At 40.0% G+C, this 24,826-nt stretch overlaps 1 protein-coding gene across 2 annotated transcripts in view; it reads left to right on the plus strand.

The window, feature by feature from the left end:
• The first annotated feature begins 765 nt into the window (after positions 1–765).
• Positions 766–24,826, plus strand: part of LOC113540389 (low-density lipoprotein receptor-related protein 8) — a 61,665-nt gene continuing 37,604 nt past the window's right edge. For both annotated transcript variants that reach the window (XM_034304033.2, XM_034304034.2), the window contains exons 1-4: positions 766–916; positions 1,555–1,674; positions 18,057–18,179; positions 23,119–23,241. In XM_034304033.2, coding sequence (XP_034159924.1) covers positions 829–916; positions 1,555–1,674; positions 18,057–18,179; positions 23,119–23,241 — 454 coding nt within the window. In that variant the 5' untranslated portion in view covers positions 766–828. The remainder of the gene's footprint in view (positions 917–1,554; positions 1,675–18,056; positions 18,180–23,118; positions 23,242–24,826) is intronic.

The following is a 24,826-nucleotide window of genomic DNA, read 5'->3' on the forward strand; positions in this document are numbered from 1 at the left end:
GGGAAGATTAGTTTATGCATAAAATAAAACCTAAAAATAACCATTAGAGAATGTTCTATATATGTTCTCTTTAGGTTGTTACAAAAAAAAAATAAACTAAACTAAAAATAACCCAATAAAATAAAATAAAATAAAATTATATATATATATATATATATATATATATATATATATATATATATATATAGAGAGAGAGAGAGAGAGAGAGAGAGAGAGAGAGAGAGAGAGAGACTTGCAACCTTCTGGGAAGTTTAGTTTATGGTTAAAATAAAACAATAAAATCTAAAAATAACCACTAGAGAAGGTTCTGTATAATTTCTCATTAGTTTATTACACAGAAAGCTCCCTGCAAGGTTCAGGGAAGGTTAGTTTATGGTTACAACAAAAGAACCTACAGAGAACGTTCCTTCAACGTTATTATTTGGTTCCCAAACTAAATAAATAAATAAATAAATTAGCCGAAGGGCACCGCGTGCTAACAGTAAGGGAAAGTTCTGTGTTGCTGGGAAAGAAGATGTCCTCTCTGGATCTTCTTTATGCCCGTGTGTTTTCTGACAGTCTTAGTGTATAGAAACTGTTCCTATTTAAATCTGCGTAGTGCGCTTAGTGTAGGGAGCATGGGGCGGTTTGGGATTCGACCGTTTGGCGTTAAACTGTAGACTTTGCATAAACCACGCCCACGCGTGTAATCGTCAGAGAGAGAGAGAGAGAGAGAGAGAGAGAGGAAGGGAGGGAGAGAGAGAGAGAGAGGAAGGGAGGGAGAGAGAGAGAGAGGGGTGGAGGAGACGGAGGTCCGCTCGAACCGGGATTTCTCCCTTTGTTTTGTGGATGAACGCCGTGATAAACGCGATGTGGACCTTTTTAGGACGAGTAATATTTTTTCACTTGCTCACCATGCAGCCTTATTTCGGAAAAGGTTCGTTTCCATGGCAGCAGGAAAAAAATATATATGTACATGAGGGGAAATTGTGTTTTGTAAAAAATGATGAGGTTTTTTTTTTTTGGCTTCTTGCAGAACACGTGATGATGAAAATAAATCTCTTTCAACCATAAAAAAAAAACCTTTATAAATGTTTTAAAAAAAAAAGAAAAGAAAAGAAAGAAAGAGAGAGATGGCTTTAATGCGCTAAACTGTTCAGTTTGAATCAGGGTCGGTGCACCTGACGTGATTTGACAATAAAACGTTGTTGTTCTTATCATTTCAAGAAAGATTTCTCCAAAACATTGACCCTAATTGGTAATGTTTTGCTCAGTTATCTGTAGTAATCGAGCTTTGTGAGTGATTATATGGCGTGTAATGCGCGTCTCCGGGTCGCGCCGGAGCTCCTGAGGTAAATGATGACCGTTAGCCTGTTAGCTAAAGCCGTTATGTAGTGGAATGGAGAGGGCTCGCGCCGTGAGAGCGCGCGCGCGCCTGCGCTCTGTTTGAATTTCTCAGCGATTGAAAAAACAAACAAACAAACAAACAAAAACCTCGCGGCGCCTTTTAATAACTAATGAATGAATGGTTTGAATGAAATATAGCTTGTTACGGCGTTGTTTTTGAATGAGCAGGGTCCGAAACGGAGTGCGAGGACGGACAGTTTCAGTGCAAGAACAAGAGGTGCATCCCGACTATATGGAGATGCGACGACGACGACGACTGCGCCGACAACAGCGACGAGGAAGACTGTCGTAAGTAGCGGAAATCACAAGACGAGCCAATTAACCTGCTTACACCTGTACCTAGGACACCCCTGATATCCTAATATCCATTAACCACTATAAAACCTAAGCTTATTGTTCAGTCACTCGTTTTAAAGCATGTTATATTGATAATTAGATGAACTGATGATTAGGGAAATGAATCTCAGAAGGCAGGTAGGAATCAGGAAGTGGCCCGGAAATGAGAAATAGTGTTTCTACTTGTCACTTAGTGTTAAATACAGAAAATGTTTTCGTTTCCATTTTATACCGTGTTACTTCTAAGTAAAATTTTTTTTTTGATGACTCATCCTGTACTAGTCTTGTGTTCGTCCAATTAAATGCTTTGTAGAACATATATATGTATATGTATGTCCCGCCCCCAGGGGTGTGTCTCGCTCTGTGTTAGCAGCTTGTTAGCAGTAAACATGGGAGTTTGATGATTATTTTTTGATTGATTATTATCAGTAAGTGTCAGTAATATCATTTGATCTACCACTCTGACGACCCTCGGTCTCCGTCACCATCGGCAACGCTGACTCTCAACCTCGACTCAAACACGTACGCCGTAACTCCAAACACACACGGCGTCTCGTCGTCTAGGATTAAAGTCGTCCCGGTTAAAGTGGAGAGGCGTGGGCGCTTAACACAACGCTTCACACTACCACTTTTTACCTTTAACGCCATGACATGAATTGAATTTGACGTGTCTATAAACAATACGTTTTCATCATTCACTTTTCTTTAAACTAGCCATGTCGTCAGTTCGCTAATCAGACCAGAGAGAGTGAATAAAATGAAAAAATGACTTTTAACTTTAATCCGTAATGCTAGAGGAAATTCAGACATCGTTCAAGCTGTATAAACGTTGCGCAACTAATCACGGGGATGTGAGGAGAAAAGCACTTACACGATATCTTGTATTGTATCACGCAAAAAATACACTCACGTGGATCCTTAAAACAGAGGGCTATCCTGTAATATTCTGTTTATTCATATAAACACGACAACGAATGCTGTATGAGATGCAAATTACGGCCATTTTGAGTTGAAGAGATGAAAGCTGACACAGGAGTTCCCAAACTAGGGAATCTTCACTATTGTTTTATTTAATGATTTTACAAATCAATACTAGAAATATGGAAGACACATTTTGTGTGCTAATATTTTGAAATGTTGCTGGGAGTCACATTCAGGAAAGCTACATTTAAATGAATAGCGTACGTGTTATTTTAGTGTTTTTCACGCTCCTGGCACTAGCGTAGGTCAGCAGTAAAAACCGACAAATTTCCCTGAACATTTACCTCCACTAAACACACTAGTGTTGTGTCTCAAATCGCATACTTATGCACTATTCTAGAGCATTATTGAGCACTAACACTAACCAGGTTTCCTATTACAGTTAAGGAATTTGAATTTTAAAAACCTCTCATGTCGCCTTGAAACCTACCGAAAGCTTTCTGGATTTTCTAGGTTAGTAAATACTAATACTAAATTTTGATTTGAGACACAGTTCATGACAACATTCATGAAGACAGCGGTGGAAAGTCTTAAGAGAAGCAGAGCTCGCCATTGCGTTTAACGACATTGTGCTAAACATATTACAGTTTGACTTGGAAATCTGCGAATAGTCACTTACGTTACACGTACGTACAGTATGTTACTGACATCATAAAATGTTCAAATGTTACAGCAGTCCTATATTATACATCTGGAATTAAAAAAAATGTAGGTTTGTCAAAGCCTACAAATATATTTATTAAAAACTGAGATGAAATGTTTAGACACTTATGAATGTCAATGAAAGTTTAGTATCGTTACAACTGAGCATGAGTCCAGTTTATTAAAAAATATATTTTTGTTTTGTTTCAGCCATTTTGTAAAGCAAAGTTAAACATGTTCTCTTAGTTAAATGGATGGAAATGTGTTTCATCACATAAAATGTCATCGTAATGGCTTTGACATTCACTCTGTACTCATTCAGCTCTATTGTTACGGAGGAAATCAGCACTAAGTGTTTAGCTTCTTTTACCTTCGACATTTCACGGGAATGATTCAGATTTTATTACTCATGGGTCACATATGATTCATGTGATGAGTAGAGAGAGTATTTTCCTGATTGTTCTCGAGTAATTCTGTTTGTGCTGCGTGTCGGTCCCATTTTGATCCTGGCCTCGGGGTGAAAAGCGTTAATTGTGAAACGATAATTGCGACAGGTATAATTTCACACTTGGCCTCAGATGTCCTTGTGTCTACTCGCGTCTCTGGAGCACGTGGCCTACATTTGTCTGGAACAAAAACAAACAAAAGAGCGGAAATCTTCCCAGCTAAAACAGACCACTTCATTATGCTGAGATGTTTTTTTTTTTTTCTAATTTCTGCTGGGATTAATTATAGCTCCAGGAGACCTCATTCAGAGCAGAATGAGTTCTCTACAGCGCTTTTTAAAGCTTCTGTCTAATTGTTTGTATGAAACACATTTTAAGCACAATTTTATTCTGAAAATCTTTTTTAAAATACATTTTGTAGAACTTTTTGTAGAATCTTTTTTCCACTAGGCATTATTATTCATATGGAAGACCCCTTATGCTTATGAATATTCATCTGCTTGCTAATAGCCTTCGTAATGAAGGGAAAAAGATTTTGCATGTCAATACAAGCAGATGTCTTGTATTCGGGCGAGGTTAGTTTCACTGGATAACGTCTGTATTCGTTTTTATACACATCTCCTCCGTGATAAAACTCTCACATCTGCTGGACAGCAATTAAATGAACCAACCTTAACCTTAGACCTTTAAGATAAACATGTTTATTAATTAGTGGTTTTTGCTGTTGGTTGTGGAATGGTGATTTTCTTTGCTAATATGTAAAAGTTCAGCCTTTCAACTCGCTGTATGAGCATCCGCTGAAAAATTTGTTTAATTGGTAGTCTATTACTTCTCAAAAACCCCACAAAATATCTGAAAATAACCCAAAAAATTCTGGCATTGGAAAACAGAGATGTGTTTTTCTCAGGCTTAGTGTGGGAAACAAGTTCACTGTGGTGCACATGCATTTCTGAATTACAAAACCTGTAATATGCCTTTCTGTCAAGGATACTGTAGAAGAGGTTCTGTACATTCGTCATAGACACACTGGGCCCCAAATGATTGCAAAGGTCTAACTGAATAAAAAATCTCTGCTGGATTTACAGACAGTTTGGAAACTCTGCCTGCGTATGTTGATCATCCATAAAGTGCAAAGCGAGTTCCTGAAGCAGCTCATTTGCATTTAGTGACGCCCACAAAATCCCATAAAAGGTAAAGTGCACAAACAGCTGGGAGCATGAAGTGAATGGTGAAGGTAAAGGCTGAAAAACAAAAATGGAAGTTATTTTGACTCACTTCTCTGCCAATAAAAATATTTACTCATATATAATACTAATAATAATAAATCAGTAAATCTTCCATCAGCTGAACCATTTGTTTACGGCTTACAGCTCTGCGCAGACAGACAGGCCCGTCCTCCGTTTATCCGCCGCCATTTCTGTTACCATAATTGAATGATTAGTTTTAGTTGTCTTAATTTCTGGGTTTGTGTTGACTCGCTTTTTAAAAAATTTTTTATATTCTTTAATCAAAGCCAATAAAATAAAACGTCTGGTTTTCATTAAATGTTGTCGATGGTCTCTTAGTCCATAGTGAAGTAGCATGAGGATGTGTTTTTGATCGAGACTCCAAAGCTCTTCTCTAAGTCACTCTGGATAAGCGCGTCTGCTAAACGCTGTAAACGCAATAAAAATAAACAGTTTAAACTCCACAGTATATTCCAGATATAAAAGTGCAGTAATCCATGCACGTTATCTGATTTGAAGTTGTTCAAGTCGAGGTTTACATTAGTTAGTCTTTTTATGTGTAAATTTGCACAAACTCAGAAGCACAAGTAGGATACGAACGTTTTTCTTTTCAGTTAACGAATAAATCTGTTTGAATTCAGCTTGTTAAATGAGGCCTACTATCTGCACTTACACTTTCCCTTTGTTTGCCATAACCCCACCTACAGACTTACTCTTTCCACCTGCAAGCTTGTTCCAGAGCTAGCCAAATTTAGCATAAAAACACAATTTATGGTTGTGCTGTCTGTAGGTATACGTGTGTGTATGTGTGTTTATTGTCACACATAATGAATGAGTCTCCACTTGTACTGAGGGTGACCACTTGGTGGATTTCCAGCTATAAAGAGCAGTAGGTTAGTGACACACATTACAACATGATGACTGTCCAAACCGCTCTCCCTGTGGGGCTTCACGTGCTGTCATTAACACACACGCAATGATTATGTCACACAGCTTAAAGTCTACGGTACATCTGAACTGAGGGAGATGAAAATGTCTTTAGGTGAGGTTATTAAATAATACTTGAGTAAGAAATTAGATCTGAGCGATATGACAATAAAATATTGATATTCCGATATAAATTAGACACTTTACTGAAATATCGTGGATACTATAATACCTTGTTTATGTTTTTATATTTATTTAATTGTCTGGTGGCTTATTTGATGTTAAAAATTTCAATTTAATCTTTAACATTTTTGTAGATTTAAAAATTTTCCTCTCTTTAAAATTTTTCCTCTTTTAAATTTTTTTTTTTAAATCTTTTATTTCTTTTTTTAACGTAAAAATGTTGTAGACATTGTATAAATCATGGAACAGTTTTTAAATTAAAAAAACTGTTTAATAGTGCTTTCTGATAGAAACCCAGTTACTTCTTATTAAGGTGTGTAATGACTTATAACACCTTGTGTTGAGTGTTGTGGTATTTAGGGCATGAAAAGGGCAACAGACAGGTGTAATGTGCTGAGTTGAGAGTTGATGGGAATCGGGGGAAAATGGATTTGACATGCAGTCAGAGTAGAAAACATCGACCTTTCAGTGAGCTGGAATACAGGACAAAACAGCACTGTGATGATGTGATACTGCGTGCTGGTAAACACACATACACAACTGAGATACTGAGATTTTAATGGTTTAGAGCAGGAGTTCCCAAACTTTTTGGGGAAACTACACCATTATGAATTTTTTTGTGACCCAAAGCATTGCCCACTCTACAGTTCTTTTTTTGTTGTTTTTTTTTCCAGATGTATAATACAGGACTACTGTAACAATTGGACACTTGTCAGAAGGAATAATTCCTTACGCTGAATTACATGTGAGTGGAAAATGTTGTGTTGTTATAGGAGATTAATCCACGCTGTGGTGGTGTGATGGTGGTATGCCCCCACGCCCAGCAGAGGAGCCTTGACACGTGACTTTGTGTATGCACAGAATCAGCTGCTACGTGAGTGGAATTGTTCACGCACACTCGCTGCGTATCTTGTGTACAGCCGGAAGATTTAAAAGCAACATTCACTAGATGGCACGTCGGAGCCAAAACATCCCTGTCCATCAGGTTTCCAAGTCGAACTCTAAAATGTTTAGTGATTTCATGAACACTGACGTTAAACACGGTGACAAGCTCTCTTTCAATTTAAAACTTTCTGTCATCATGGTGATTGTTGTCATGATCTGCATCTCAGATTCAAACACTAACTGTAGGAATAGGAAACCTGATTATTGTTAGTACTCAATAACTCAATAACGGGCTGGAATAGTACAAAATATACGTTGTTACGGTGGCACCTGTCAAGAGGTGAGATATGTTAGGTAGCAAGTGAACAGTCAGTTCTCGAAGTTGGTGTGTTGGAAGCAGGAAAAATGGGCAAGCATAAGGATCTAAGCAACTCTGACAATGGCCAAATTGTGATGGCTAGATGACTGGGTCAGAGCATCTCCAAAACGGCAGGTGTTGTGGGGTGTTCCCGGTACGCAGTGGTTAGTACCTACCAAAAGTGGTCCAAGGAAGGACAACCGGTGAACTAGCGACAGGGTCATGGGCACCCAAGGCTCACTGATGCACGTGGGGAGCGAAGGCTAGCCCGTCTGGTCCGATCCAATAGAAGAGCTACTGTAGCACAAATTGCTTATAAAGTTAATGCTGCCTATGATAGAAAGGTGTCAGAACACACAGTGCATCACAGCTTGCTGCATACGGGGCTGCATAGCTGCAGACCGGTCAGCGTGCCCATGCTGACCCTGTCCACTGCTGAAAGCGGCTACAATGTGCACGTGAGCATCAGAACTGGACCACGGAGCAATGACAGAAGGTGCCCTGGTCTGATGAATCACGTTTTCTTTTACATCATGTGGAAGGTCGGGTGTGTGTGCATCGTTTACCTGGGGAAGAGATGGCACCAGGATGCACTATGGGAAGAAGGCAAGCCGGCGGAGGCATTGTGTTGCTCTGGGCAATGTTCTGCTGGGACAACACTGCTGTATTGCTGGCAGGTTGTGAGCAAACCTCAATGGCTTGTATTGTAAAAATGCCTTTAAGAATTCTGAAATTATATTTTCGAGTTTTCATTAATTATCTTGAATGGATGCTAGACAGTATTTCCAAAATCAGGAAATGCCAAATCTGAAAAAATGCACAAAAACTCTTCTGTAAAGCTACTGCTGTTATTAGCATACAAAACAAAAATATAGATGCTAGTCACGCTCATAAGAGCTTAACACCACAGCTCATCCGGAAATTTTAGCCAGACAGTTTCTGAGGGTTCAAACACTGCGCTTCATCAGCAGACATGTTCAAGTAGTGGCTTATTTTCCACAGTGCATATTAACACACTTCATTAGCTCGTCTCTTCAGCCTGGTTAATTGGGCCTCTGGGTGAGCAGGACACGGGACACTGGAGCTTCTGCTTCCCACTTCGCCTTGCTAATGGATTTCTGATTTGTGGTCAGTTTATAAGCACGGATCTGTACCCTGTAGCAGTTACACAAAAAGCTGACCTTTCCTTATGCTGTAATCCCCTGACATTCTGTTCTCTCATCGCCCCCGTCTGCTTCTCTTCTCCTCCAGTTCATCTCTGTGGTGGCCCACAAGTACAAAACACACCAACACACCAAAAAAAACACAACAACAAATCTGAAAACACAGCAACATAAAAGGGCAGGTCCTTATAGACCCCTTTAAAAGAGACACAAACTGGCAGCAAAAAGACCCGATTAGCTGAGCAGCCCTGGTTAGCAAGCTAGTTGGTTAGCTAGAAATTAGTAACATTATAATCTGACTGACGAATCAGTCGGGAATTTTATTCATTAGCTAAACTGTTATCCACTTATTATTACGGATTGCGCTAAAAGACGCAAAGGGAGTGCTATTCGGCTAAACTAACACTTTTAAACGGTGTAACTGTAGAAGATCCTTATGGCTTGCCATTCCATCAGTGGCTAAATGATGCTAAATGGTGACCTAGCCTGCAGTGACCAAAAATATATACACATCCAAGTGTTTATACTAGAGAGAAATTAAAGGAATGTTTGCTAACTCAATTAGGCATGTTTGCTAACTTGCAAGATAAGCCTGTTAAATTCTTAGCTGGCAAGCCAGATTCACTGATATCATAGTTAACTACTTAGCTGAGATGAAATGGATGCTGCAGGAAAAAGTGGAGCAACCAAAATGATCTCTCCTAAATGCCTATAAAGAGCTCCTTATTCCAAATTTTGTCTTAATGTTGGTTCGGAAAGATGTCTGATCCGATAGCATGCAGTAAAAACGAATGCGTGTATGAACACTTTTCCGACCCAACAGCACAACATTTTAGAAAACAAATTCTGGCTTGTTCTTAAAAATCACTCCAGACTCCTGATATGTTTCAGCAACCAGGAAGCTCTACTGGATATCATCTCAGGATCCTTTTAAAACCTTCAGTCTTCTTTCATTCATACAAGCGTGAGAGAGAGGAAGTGACCTGGCTAGGTGCAGAGATATAAATAGATCAGGTTAAATGCAGCCCTGGACAAGATCTCACACAGAAGGGCTTTTTAAAGGACACACCGAAAGCATGGTTTATTTACTCCATCCTCAAAACCACATCAGCTATCATGGAGATCGAGTGGATGATGATGATAGCAGCAGAGCAGCAGTTATTCTGAAAGAGTTAGGGACATACCACGTGTGTGTGTGTGTGTGTGTGTGTGTGTGTGTTGGTTTGTGTATGTGCATGCTTCTTCTGTTCATGCTGAATTACAGCTTTGGCAAAGCCAGAGAAATATATAAGTGTCTCCATTCAGAGAGTCCTTGATGTGGATGATGAGCCGTTTGTGATCTGAGTGCTTCATGATCATGTATATACTCTACGTACGTACTTTCTTCGGGGTACAGTTCGTTAAATAATAGGGATGATTTTTGAATATTCGCTTATTGAACACACAGTCTTAAAATCTAAATTGTAAATTAAGCGTTTTTGACTATTTCTTAATAGCTATCCATCAAACAGTTGTGGTTTTTTGAATGTGTATCTCACATTAAGACAAAAAGGCGTAGGCCCACTCTCATCAGTGCATCATGGTGTACGTGTCTCATTGCTAACAGGTAACAGTGTACAGTGTTTGAGCCCAGGGTCATGCTAAATTTTTAAATGAAGAGAATTTTTCCTTCCTGTCTGTATAAACTTGTTTTTTTGTACATCTCATATCTCATACATTTGTTTCAGGGGTTGAGTTTTAAAAGTTAACCAACAAACAGGCCCTAATGTGGGTTTGATTAAACCTCTACGACAGCTGCAAGGCGTAAAAATCCTCTCTTTCCATGGGAAAGCTGTGGCTTAGCTGGTGTTGTGAAATTAAATTAAGTTTAAATGTGGAATGAGATGTCAAGTTTAAGCAAGTTTAAAGTGTGTTTTACACCACCTAGCGCACATTACTATTGAGTATTGCCTAAAAAAAGAATTAAAATTACAATTTTACCTTAAATGCTCATTCCTACATTATAAATCCCCAATTGTGCACTCCATGCCTAGACAGACACTTAAATCATCCAGCTTGATGCCCGTCGCTATAGATCGAAGATTCCCAATATTATCCTCAATCACCTCAGGTGATTGCGGCCAATTTTAATTTAATAAAAATGTTTTCAAAATGTCTAATCGATTCCTGCATCCTCTTAAACGTTAAACTCATGCAGCTCATCACTGTAAATGACTCACTATAACGCAACACACAAATATGATTTGTAACCAAAAAAACACTCGATTGTGATGCAGCAGGCGTACGAGGCTAACTAAAAACAGCAAATACAATAATTATACAGCCTTTTGTGATCCTCTAATTGCAGAGAACAAAACTGCAGTTGTGATTAATCAATTATTAATTGAGCAGTGCTGTGAAGGACAGAGAGACAGATAGAGAGAGAGAGGAAAGAGGATGAGTGTGAGAAATGACATCAAAAAGCGCTAAAGAGCTGATTTATCTTCACAAGAATGTGGAGCTGAAAAGAGAATTTCTTATATGAAGAATAGAAATGATGGTGATGGTCAAGGTTTCTGTATGAATACACAGCTTCAGCTGCTTAATTAAATTAAATAAGTGGTGTGATGAAGCGAAGTGACTACAACCCCTGGCAAAAATTATGGAATCACCACACTTAGAGGATGTTCACCCAGCTTTTTTACTTTATAGCAAACAAACAAATCACAGATATGACACAAAAAAGGTTTTGTTCAATAGCTTAACATTCTGGTTTGTGAAATATACATAAAAAAAATTCAAGGACATTTTTTTATTAATGGCATGTCTTTTTCCAAATCAAGTAGAGGAAAAAATTATGGAATCATCAACAAAAAAAACAAAATTAATACTTTGTTGCTCCTCCTCTGGCTTTTATTCTTTGAGGCATAGACCTCACTAATGAAAAACAATATTCCCCATCAGTCTGATTCCAACTTTCTCGAATAGCAGTTGACAGATCAGCTTTGCAGGGTGGAGCCTTAACATGGACCAGTTTTTTTACTTTCCACCATAAATTTTCAATTGGATTGAGATCCGGACTGTTTGCTGGCCATGTCATTGAGTTGATTTGCCTTTCCTGAAAAAAAGCTTTTAAACTGTTTGCTCTGTGGCAAGCTGCATTGTCATCCTGAAAAATTATTTCATCATCACCAAACCTATTTTCTATGGATGGAATGAGAAAATGTCCAAAATTTCACTGTACAACTGTGCATTGACTGCTGAGGTAATGACTGCCATCTCCCCTGGTCCTTTACCTGACATGCAACCCAATATCATAAATGAAATCAATATCAGAAATTTGATTGGTTCAGGCAGTCATCTTTATATGTTTTGTTAGAACGGCACCAGACAAAAGTTCCAGCATCATCTCCTTGGCCAATGCAGATTCATGATTCATCACTGAATTTCACTTTCATCCAATCATCCACACTCCATGATTGCTTCTCCTTAGCCCACTGTAACCTTGTTTTCTTCTGTTTTGGTGGTAGTGCTGGTTTTCTTTTTCCATAATTTTTTCCTCAACATTGAGTGATTCCATAATTTTTTCCTCTACTTGATTTGGAAAAAGACATGCCATTTATAAAAAAAAAATTCCTTGAATTTTTTTTATGTATATTTCACAAACCAGAATGTTAAGCTATTGAACAAAACCTTTTTTGTGTCATATCTGTGATTTGTTTGTTTGCTATAAAGTAAAAAAGCTGGGTGAACATCCTCTAAGTGTGGTGATTCCATAATTTTTGCCATAATTATTACCAGTCAGAAGATTATCTTCCTACAACAGCATGTTACAACTTTACGTCTGAGTGTTACAAAGTGCTGACACTGGAGACTCCTTCCATAAAATGTTTAAAGAATCTACAGAAAACTTCACCATACCAGCAATTTATTTTAAATCCGTTTATGTGCACTGTCCACCTTACATGTCCCTGTGAATGAGCATTTTCTGACCAATCAGAATCCATAATGTGACAATGTTGTGGTGTAAATTAATTTAGAGTACTCTAACAATTGCTTGTTTAACCAAAAAAGTTAACATATATAAGAAGAAAAGTAATTTCCTGCAACATTAATTTGATCAGATTGCACAGAGAACACGTAGATATAAGATACAGTCAAGCAGCAATAGTGATAATTATGTTAATCTGCTAATGTCCATAAGATAGCATAAACTCTGCTTCCTCTCTTATTCTGCAAACGGCCTGAGGCAGTCATTCTATCAGAGAGTGTGATCACATTTTCATGAACACATCTTCAAGAGAACACATTTTCTTCCTAAATTGGAGGGGATTGAGTGCTAAGTTGGTCTGAGACTGAGAGTATCTGATAATAGAGAATCTCGCGATTATTACGGACATATCGAGAGAATGAAGGTCACAAAACGACCTCTGCTAATGATAGCAGAACCCACAACAGAGATAAGAATTACCTGAGCAGTTCTCACGATGATTCTCGGATTAGACTCAACACGGCTCAGAAATACAGAATATTTGAAGATAAAACTTGCAAAAGTTTTTTTTTTCACACACAGAATTCTTTATGCAATTATAATAAAATTACATTTACATAATTATTGTTAGCAACAGTGAAGCTCTTGATCTGTCTAGTGCCTTAGTGTGAGCTGAAAACACAGTGTTTTCAGCTCACACTAAGGCACTAGTTTGTGACCTAGCGAGCCAATATCAGAATGTATTTTTGATAGACTTCAAAGCACTATTGTAAGTCGCTCTGGATAAGGGCGTCAGCCAAATGCTATAAATGTAAATGTAAATGTGTTTAAAGCTGCAAATTAGAGTCAGCAGCGATTAAGGGGGCCAAGCACATTCTGGCCCCACCCCTTAGTGACGGAAAAAGCCTTTGGGACCATCAGCACACGTTGCCAAGGAGATACACTAAATTTGATGGCAACACATTAAGCCGTTGTTGTGGTATTACTTCACTTCCTGTTTTCAGTAGCCCTCCCAAGTTGTACATGAACTTAAAGTTTATTAATAACCGAGGCATGTTGTTAAATGTATGTGACAAGTTTGGTGTCAATATGTAAAAGCGTTGCTGAGAAATGACCTCACTTCCTGTTCGAGAAAAGACATTACTGAGAAACATTTCATGATGATTAGACAAAATGTGTAGAAGTGAAAAAACTTTTTTAACAAATTTCAAAATGGATGACTTGCTGTTGAAATAAATTTCAAAATGGCTGACTTCCTGTTTGGCAAATTACAAATTCTTTACATCATGTACACTTAGCACCTTCCAGGGAATCAGGAGAAAGAGCAATCATGATTGGATGTTGAGTGGTTTAAAACTTATGAGCAGTTTTACTAATTTGTGAATTATAGCACCACCTAGAGGGGATTTAGGCAAAACCTCCTGCAGTCCCTTAGGATTAAGTGATTCAGTTATATACAAAGTTTGGTCTAAATACTTTATGACATGACTTTATGACAATTTTTTATATGTTACGGATAAACCATCTTGCATATAGAACATTCAAGTTTTGTTCAGGTTGTGTTTACTGAAAATAAATTAGCAGACATCCACAGACATGAGACTCATTTTTGGATTGAAAAAAAGTTTTAAATAAATATCCCCTGATACATTCAAAGCATCTGTTTCTGTTTATTATTCCCTTTAATGAAGTCACTTCCTCAGTGTAAGCCTTAAATTTCCAGATAGACTGAACATCGATTCTCTAGTAAAACGTAACGGATAGACCAAATCGACAGCAGTGACGTTTCCCTTCATCCTGCTGCTCTGTTTCTGAGGTTAAAGTACAACACCATGCTAACTGAATACATTTCCTTCAGGAGTGTAAAGTGATTTATGAATGAGATGGAGAACACACACATGGTTCGGTTCTCCAGAGCATCTTGTTACGAACCAGCTGCTTTCCATTCTTCAGTGGAAATGCAAACAGAAAGATGGAAAGACTTCGCAATGTGTTAATGAAAACAGAGAGAATATGAGAAGTGAGTAAACAATGTTCTGTGGGTCAGGTGAGAGTTTGGATGATGTGGAATTATCGGGTGAGAGCATGACACCGGAGATCAACAGCTCTATCATTTCACACTGGCAGTTACACATGTAATTCCACATGAAGAAACGTAGCGGTGTTAACAAGAATTACGTGTGTAGCATTAGCGAGCTCAGCAAACTGCTCGCCCTGTTCTTGTTGTGTAATCTGGTCTCAGCACCAGCGGGAACGGTCTGAGCTTTTGGTCGACATGTTTTTTTTTATTTTGTCAAGTTCATTCATCACCTGCTCGTGAGGAATCAAAACAAACAACAGGTGTCCTGTCAGAGACACTTCCTGATTGGTTAATACAGACGGACAGGGCTGAAAAGTTTACCTGCTGATTACACAGAAAGATCAGACAGAGATGCTGTTCTCCTCAGAGCGGACACACACGCAGGGAGAGAGACAGAGAAAGACACAGGCAGAGAAAGCGAGACAGAGAGAAAGACACAGGCATAGAGAGCGAGACAGAGAGAAAGACACAGACAGAGAGAGCGAGACAGAGAGAAAGACGCAGGCAGAGAGAGCGAGACAGAGAAAGACACAGGCAGAGAGAGCGAGACAGAGAAAGACACAGGCAGAGAGAGCGAGACAGAGAGAAAGACACAGGCAGAGAGAGCGAGACAGAGAGAAAGACACAGGCAGAGAGAGCGAGACAGAGAAAGACACAGGCAGAGAGAACGAGACAGAGAAAGACACAGGCAGAGAGAGCGAGACAGAGAAAGACACAGGCAGATAGAGTGAGACAGAGAAAGACACAGGCAGAGAGAGCGAGACAGAGAGAAAGACACAGGCAGATAGAGCGAGACAGAGAGAAAGACACAGGCAGATAGAGCGAGACAGAGAAAGACACAGGCATAGAGAGCGAGACAGAGAAAGAAACAGGCAGAGAGAGCGAGACAGAGAAAGACACAGGCAGAGAGAGCGGGACAGAAAGAAAGACACAGGCAGAGAGAGCGAGACAGAGAAAGACACAGGCAGAGAGAGTGAGACAGAGAAAGACACAGGCAGAGAGAGCGAGACAGAGAAAGACACAGGCAGAGAGAGCGAGACAGAGAAAGACACAGGCAGAGAGAGCGAGACAGAGAGAAAGACACAGGCAGATAGAGCGAGACAGAGAAAGACACAGGCAGAGAGAGCGAGACAGAGAAATACACAGGCAGAGAGAGTGAGACAGAGAAGAACACAGGCAGAGAGAGCGAGACAGAGAAAGACACAGGCATAGAGAGCGAAACAGAGAGAAAGACACAGGCATAGAGAGCGAGACAGAGAGAAAGACGCAGACATAGAGAGCGAGACAGAGAAAGAAACAGGCAGAGAGAGTGAGACAGAGAGAAAGACACAGGCAGAGAGAGCGAGACAGAGAGAAAGACACAGGCAGAGAGAGCAAGACAGAAAGAAAGACACAGGCAAACAGAGCGAGACAGAGAGAAAGACACAGGCAGAGAGAGCGAGACAGAGAAAGACACAGGCAGAGAGAGTGAGACAGAGAAAGACACAGGCAAACAGAGCGAGACAGAGAGAAAGACACAGGCAGAGAGAGCGAGACAGAGAGAAAGACACAGGCAGAGAGAGCGAGACAGAGAGAAAGACACAGGCAAACAGAGCGAGACAGAGAAAGACACAGGCAGAGAGAGCGAGACAGAGAGAAAGACACAGGCAGATAGAGCGAGACAGAGAAAGACACAGGCAGAGAGAGCGAGACAGAGAGAAAGACACAGGCAAACAGAGCGAGACAGAGAGAAAGACACAGGCAGAGAGAGCGAGACAGAGAAAGACACAGGCAGAGAGAGCGAGACAGAGAGAAAGACACAGGCAGAGAGAGCGAGACAGAGAAAGACACAGGCAGAGAGAGTGAGACAGAAAGAAAGACACAGGCAGAGAGAGCGAGACAGAGAGAAAGACACAGGCAGAGAGAGCGAGACAGAGAGAAAGACACAGGCAGAGAGAGCGAGACAGAGAAAGACACAGGCAGAGAGAGCGAGACAGAGAAAGACACAGGCAGAGAGAGCGAGACAGAGAGAAAGACACAGGCAGAGAGAGCGAGACAGAGAAAGACACAGGCAGAGAGAGCGAGACAGAGAGAAAGACACAGGCAGAGAGAGCGAGACAGAGAAAGACACAGGCAGAGAGAGTGAGACAGAGAGAAAGACACAGGCAGAGAGAGCGAGACAGAGAAAGACACAGGCAGAGAGAGCGAGACAGAGAGAAAGACACAGGCAGAGAGAGCGAGACAGAGAAAGACACAGGCAGAGAGAGCGAGACAGAGAAAGACACAGGCAGAGAGAGCGAGACAGAGAAAGACACAGGCAGAGAGAGCGAGACAGAGAGAAAGACACAGGCAGAGAGAGCGAGACAGAGAAAGACACAGGCAGAGAGAGCGAGACAGAGAGAAAGACACAGGCATAGAGAGCGAGACAGAGAAAGACACAGGCAGAGAGAGTGAGACAGAGAGAAAGACACAGGCAGAGAGAGCGAGACAGAGAAAGACACAGGCAGAGAGAGCGAGACAGAGAGAAAGACACAGGCAGAGAGAGCGAGACAGAGAGAAAGACACAGGCAGAGAGAGCGAGACAGAGAGAAAGACACAGGCAGAGAGAGCGAGACAGAGAAAGACACAGGCATAGAGAGCGAGACAGAGAAAGACACAGGCATAGAGAGCGAGACAGAGAGAAAGACACAGGCAGAGAGAGTGAGACAGAGAAAGACACAGGCAGAGAGAGCGAGACAGAGAAAGACACAGGCATAGAGAGCGAGACAGAGAAAGACACAGGCATAGAGAGCGAGACAGAGAGAAAGACACAGGCAGAGAGAGTGAGACAGAGAAAGACACAGGCAGAGAGAGCGAGACAGAGAAAGACACAGGCATAGAGAGCGAGACAGAGAGAAAGACACAGGCAGAGAGAGCGAGACAGAGAAAGACACAGGCAGAGAGAGCGAGACAGAGAAAGACACAGGCAGAGAGAGCGAGACAGAGAGAAAGACACAGGCAGAGAGAGCGAGACAGAGAAAGACACAGGCATAGAGAGCGAGACAGAGAAAGACACAGGCAGAGAGAGCGAGACAGAGAAAGACACAGGCAGAGAGAGCGAGACAGAGAAAGACACAGGCAGAGAGACACACAGAAACAGACAGGGTTTTTTTTGCTTTTTAGACAATGGTGATTGTTGAAGATCCTCTGAGATGCTCTGTAGCTCTGTAAAATCCTCATATGATATTTAAAGGTGCATTAGGGTAGAAGTTGGACTTACAAGGTGAGCCACACTTCCTATAATCTTTAGCAAGCCAACAAACTACAAACCCTGTCACATGAGTGATTCCATGCAGTTCTCACTGGTGGATTTTTACACTTCACTGAATCTGAGGATTCAGTTCTAGGATTTGTTCCTTGTACACAGGAAAGGATACAGAACTGACATGTGTATAACGTTTATTCTTTCTCTTCTAACTCTCTCTCTCTCTCTCGTTGTGTGTGTGTGTGTGTAGTGAAGAGCACGTGTGACCCGGCAGAGTTTGCGTGTCAGAACGGACAGTGTGTGTCCAGCCGCTGGCTCTGCGACGGAGAACCCGAGTGCACAGATGGATCAGACGAGGCCGAGTCCACCTGCAGTAAGCACACTACCTAGTGCACTTCACTGCCAAGTGCATTCAGTGCCTAGTGCACTTCATTTGGGGAGCTGTATAATGCCATCAACAGATGTGTGTGAAAGATGTAAAGGGTTTTCAAAACAGCATAAAAAATGTAAAAAGTGCACCTAAGAGATTTTATATAATTTACTGTATTTAGTATTTTAATGTAAATGTTACTTTAAATTTATTTACTTAAAGAAATAAAAACATATAAATATTACTATTTAATTAATAAATAAATATAATGAATTAATCATTTCTTTTAAATGAGACCATGCAACATTTATACACATTGTTTTCTGTAATTATAATAAATGTAAATAGAACACACCTGCAGATTTAATCCTGTAGCTTTAAACATGATTTTTGAACAAAATAATTTATTCCGATTCTAATACTTTATTCTAATTCTTTATTCTAATTCTTTATTCTAATTCTTTTTCTAGTTATTTTTTTTTTTTACACATTTTCTAATTTAGTTTTTTTTTTGTAGGTTTTTATTACATTTTTTGTGCAGCAGAAATGTGTTATTAAGCTCTGTATTATTAGACATTAGATTATTATTAATGGTGTATAATGATGCATTCGGAGATTTCACTAATGACTCCAGAGTTCTTCAGTGGCACAGAAAAACGGGTCTCAGTTTCCATGGTAACGACATGCTTCACCTCAGAGATATGACTCTCCATCTCAGTGTGTTCGCTCTCACAATGAGATGAGTTCAGCACACACACACACCACACACATACACACACTCAGACACATACACCACACACACCCGCACACATACACACACACACACCACACACATACACACACTCAGACACATACACCACACACACCCGCACACACACACACACACACACCACACACATACACACACTCAGACACATACACCACACACACCCGCACACACACACACACACACACCACACACATACACACACTCAGACACATACACCACACACACCCGCACACACACACACACACACACACCACACACAAACACACACTCAGACACATACACCACACACACCCGCACACACACACACACACACACCACACACATACACACACTCAGACACATGCACCACACACACCCGCACACAAACACACACTCAGACACAAAAAACCACACACACCCGCACACAAACACACACACCACACACAAACACACACTCAGACACATACACCACACACACCCGCACACACACTCAGACACATACACCACACACACCCGCACACACACACACTCAGACACACACACCACACACCCGCACACACACACACACACACACACACACACACACACACTCAGACACATACACCACACACACCCGCACACACACACACACACACACACACACCACACACATACACACACTCAGACACAAAAAACCACACACACCCGCACACAAACACACACACCACACACAAACACACACTCAGACACATACACCACACACACCCGCACACACACACACACACACACCACACACAAACACACACTCAGACACATACACCACACACACCCGCACACACACACACACACACACCACACACATACACACACTCAGACACATACACCACACACACCCGCACACACACACACACACACACACCACACACAAACACACACTCAGACACATACACCACACACACCCGCACACACACACACACACACACCACACACATACACACACTCAGACACATGCACCACACACACCCGCACACAAACACACACTCAGACACAAAAAACCACACACACCCGCACACAAACACACACACCACACACAAACACACACTCAGACACATACACCACACACACCCGCACACACACTCAGACACATACACCACACACACCCGCACACACACTCAGACACATACACCACACACACCCGCACACACACACACTCAGACACACACACCACACACACACACACACACACACACACACACACTCAGACACACACACCACACACACCCGCACACAAACACACACACACACACTCAGACACACACACCACACACACCCGCACACAAACACACACACACACCACACACATACATACACACACACACTCAGACACACACACCACACACACACATACACTACTCAAACACACACACACACACACACTCAGACACTCAGGCACACACAGCACACACACACACACACTATAAAAACAATAATAATTGTTCTTTTTACAGAAATAAGGAAGTTCCATTACGTTTATATTTCGCGCTTCAGTTCAGTTCGCTGTCCAACACTATTCCTGCTTAAAGACACTGATTAATAGTGATTTACAGACACACAACACACTAAACACACTGACCTTTAGCTGTAGAATAAATAATATATTGAGTCACATATACACTCACCGGCCACTTTAATAGGAACACCTGTACCTATGCGCATATAAAATCATACAGATACAGGTGAAGAGCTTCAGGCAATATCCACATCATACTTAAAACTGAGGAAAATCCTCTGAGTGATCTCAGTGACATGGCTGTTGGTGTCTCAGAATCTGTCCTGGGCTTTTTCCCCACACAACACTCTAGAGTTTACACAGAATGGTGCGAAAATAAAAAAAACGTCCAGTGAGCCTCATTTCTGTGAGCTTATTGAAGTGAGGGTCAGAGGAGAATGGCCAGCCTGGTTCGAGCTGAAAAGAAGATTACTTTAACTCAAATAACCACTCCTTACAACCACGGTGAGCAGAAAAGCATCTCAATACGTCGAGTTTGCCTTCTGAGTATAGTTCATCTAAGGTTTCTTCATCGTATCATCTCAGGGAGTTTTTCGTACTACCACCGCCTCTGGCTTGCTCATTAGGGATAAATTCATAAATTTAAAATTTATATCCTGAATTTATATATTTCTGTAAAGCTGCGTTGTGACAATGTGCATTGTTAAAATAAAATTGAATTGAATTGAACGTTGAGGCTGAACAGCAGAAGACCACATTGGGTTCCACTCCTGCCAGCCAAAAACAGGAACAGTGGGCACAGGTTCACCAAAAATGGACAGCTGAAGAATGTTGTTTAGTTTTTTTGTTTTGTTTTTTTACCTTTTTTTTATCTTCGACTTTAACAGAAGCTCTTGACGTGTATCTGTAACTACGTGATGTAACCCTAGTGTACGCTGTTGCTCTAATATACAGACGACACAAAATGACAGCAATCTGGACGTATTTTACGATTAATGATCATCGAAGCGGACTGCAAACTGCGCTGTGTGAGCATGTCAACAGGAGGAGATACGGCATCTGCCTACAACAGAAGTGATAAAACATCTTAAACACAAAACTCAGCGTGAGGAAATCATAGCTAGGTGAGAAAGAGAAAGAAACGATGCTAGCTGAGTGTAACAAAACCCGCTCAGCTCAATCCTTGCTAACTAATATAGCTAGCTAATTCACTTCATTTAAAAACAACTTGCAAAAAAAAAAGTGTAAGCGCATGAACACACACCCGTACGCTTCTCACAGCTGCTATTTAAACCGAGGAAAAATAAACAGTGCTGAATAATAAAGTTAAGTGACATCGCTGATTGATTAATAATTAGTAGGTTACTCATTTCAGTATTTGTACTGACCTAAAAAAAAAAAAAAAAGTGAACTCAAACACATACTGGAAAAAAATTATATCTAGTATACGGGAGGTGGGTGGAAAAGAGCCGTGAGACCGTGGACGGTGCTGAAGGTGAGATTTTTTTAAAGGCCACCTTCTTATCCAGTGGGATCACAGTTTTATTTATTATGAGCTAAAAACCCTGCAGCACTACAGTGTAGCATGTCCCTGCGTTCCTGCTCGAGCTGTCGGACTCTGACAGCGGCAGTAATTCAGTAAACACACAGAACAGCTCTGATGTGTGTTCAGAGACTCATCAGCGCTGACCTGAGTGAGGGTTTATCTTTCAGCACTGTCCACACTCAGGGCCAAGGTTTCTGTATCATTTTTCTATTGCTCTCTTAATCTCTCACCAGCTCGTACAGACACGTCTCATCCTCCCACGCTGTCTTCCTCTCCATCTCGCTGCAAGATCTGAGCTTACGCTCTCGGCATGCTATTGATTCACAGAAAAAATCTTATATACTGTTACATTTCACAATTTATGTAGCACCAGCTCTGTGTTCTGCGTATTGTCTGTGTGATGCTTGTAACTGAGTGAGAACTGAGTGAGCCACGAGAACTGAGTGAGCCACGAGGAGCACACATGTGATGTGAGATGCTGTTAAAGAATAAAGCTGAAGAAAAAGATGCAGTCTAGATACTCCGCAACACAATAATACTTATCATATCATACACAATACGTATCACAATATATAGAAATATAAACCACTGCCAGCAAAACAACACATGGCTGTAAAAATAAATAACTTTAAACTGGAAATGGTTTAAAAAAATCAACTAATTTAATTATAAATTTTAAAAAGGTTTCTTTTGAACTGAACCTTTAACAGTTTTAATTAATATGTTTACATATAAATGGTCAAACCTATGAGTTTGTAATAATAATAATAAGCATTATTATTATTATTATTATTATTATTTATAACAGTTTTTTTTTTTTAAATTAATTGTGAGCAAGCCTGTATATCGCGAAACACATTGTGTGTTGTGGGAACCGTGATCTGATATTTTTGTCAAACCTCTCGCTCCTCTTCAGCACGAAGAGGATAAATCACTTCAATTCAGTGATTAAAATGTGTTTTTTAAAATTATTATTATTAATCCTTTCCTGAGTTATTAAGAGAAGAAAAGATTATAAGGATGTGTAAGGATGAGTTGTGAGGGTTAATGACATTCCTGTGTGTGTGTGAGTGTGTGTGAGTTTTAGAGAGGTGTGTGTGTGTTTCAGACAGATGATGCTGTGTATTAAATGTTAGTGCGTGTCCTGTTTCCTCCTCAGCCGTGAAACAGACGTGTCCTCCAGACAAGTTCGACTGCAGAGGGACCTGCGTGTCTCCGGCGTGGAGGTGTGACGGAGAGAAAGACTGCGAAAGTGGAGCGGATGAAGAAGACTGCGCTGCTGGTCGGATACTTTCTTTCTTTCTTTACTTCTCCTCTAGTGATTTTATAACAAACACAGGATTAGAAGTACATTAGAAATTTTAGAAAAACAGTCACATTCCTCCAGCCAGGGCTGGGCGATGTAACGATATTATATCTATATCATGAGAAATTATGTCACAAAACACTTTTCTTCGATATTGTGGATTTCATGACATTAATGCTGTGATTTTTTATCAAAATTTTTTAATTGTAAAATGTTACCATTTTTATTTATTTACATTTACATTATAAATTTAGTTACTATTAATTTAATATTCAATATTATAGATTTTTTTATTATTTGCCTTTAAAAATTTTAATAAATATTTATTTTATTAAGTATTTTTTCTTTTTTTAAGTTTTTGTGAGCAAATTTTTTATTTTTTTTTTTTTGCGTCTGACATGATCATTTTAATTCCGATTTACAAAATCATCACACAACAGAACGATGAGCAGAAATTTAAACAATTCCTTTAGCAAATCTGTTAAATATATTCTAAATTCAGTGCACAAACCAAAGAAGCGACACGCCTGATAATAATGTACCACTCTGACGCTGGGAAACAATTAATAGCAGCTAATTAATCAAAGATAGAGAGAAGCTCCCCGTCCTTGACTCCTTAGCTGAAGCTCAGAGATAAACAGGGTTAATGCAGGAGGAGGTGTTCGGGGTTTTCCTGCCAAAATGGTGGAGTCCTCCTGTCCCACTTTTCATCGGAAGTGTCAAACTCCTCTTCTCTCATGCGCTTTACTTTCTTTCCCTGTCATACTGTACATCTCCTCCATCTCTCTCTCATAAAAAAATAGTAAAAATGATAATAAATCATTTTGTTATTTATCTAGAACATTTCATACACTGAAATGTAGCTCAAACTGCTTCAACAGCAAAAAATGCAGATAATCAGTAGCATAAAGAAAAAAAGCAGCAAACAGAGAAAATACAAAAGTAATAGAAATTAAGTTTCAGAGTAAATAGTTCTTAAAATAAATAAGTACTTAAGACAAAAAAGCTAATAATAAATAAGATAAAATGTTAATAATAAATTGGGTAAAGCAAGGGGATAACATTACAGCTAACATTAAATATTTAATACAAATAAAAATAAAATAAAAAAAGAATAAAGAAAAATAAATGTAAGCAGGATAACAGCATCTTTAATGCTATTAAAGTAAATAAACACTTTTTCTGGTCTTCTTCTCTATTCTAATTTCTTTCGTGAAAAAAATATTGAAGTTCATAAAAGGAACTCATGAAAGCTGTTAAAATAACACAGAGTTAACAGTTATGCAGATTGCCAAACTAGTTATTGAAGTAAAGTGCTGATGGTCAAAGAAGCAAATTCCCACTCTTTTTAATGAAACTGTCAATCAGAAACATCAGACCAGATTTCTGTGCCATACCACACAGCAAGCGGTCTGAAAGCTTTGCTCCGTTTTGTCCTCATCTTTCCCTCACTGCAGTTGTCTTACTGACCTCACTAACACAGCCGAGCTGGTGGAGGTGTTCTCCAAGGGAACCGTCAAGCTCATTGGTTCTTATGGATAAACTGTCTCGCATTTCTCTA

Source organism: Pangasianodon hypophthalmus, chromosome 4 (assembly GCF_027358585.1).
Source record: "Pangasianodon hypophthalmus isolate fPanHyp1 chromosome 4, fPanHyp1.pri, whole genome shotgun sequence".
NCBI classification, from domain to species: Eukaryota; Metazoa; Chordata; class Actinopteri; order Siluriformes; family Pangasiidae; genus Pangasianodon; species Pangasianodon hypophthalmus.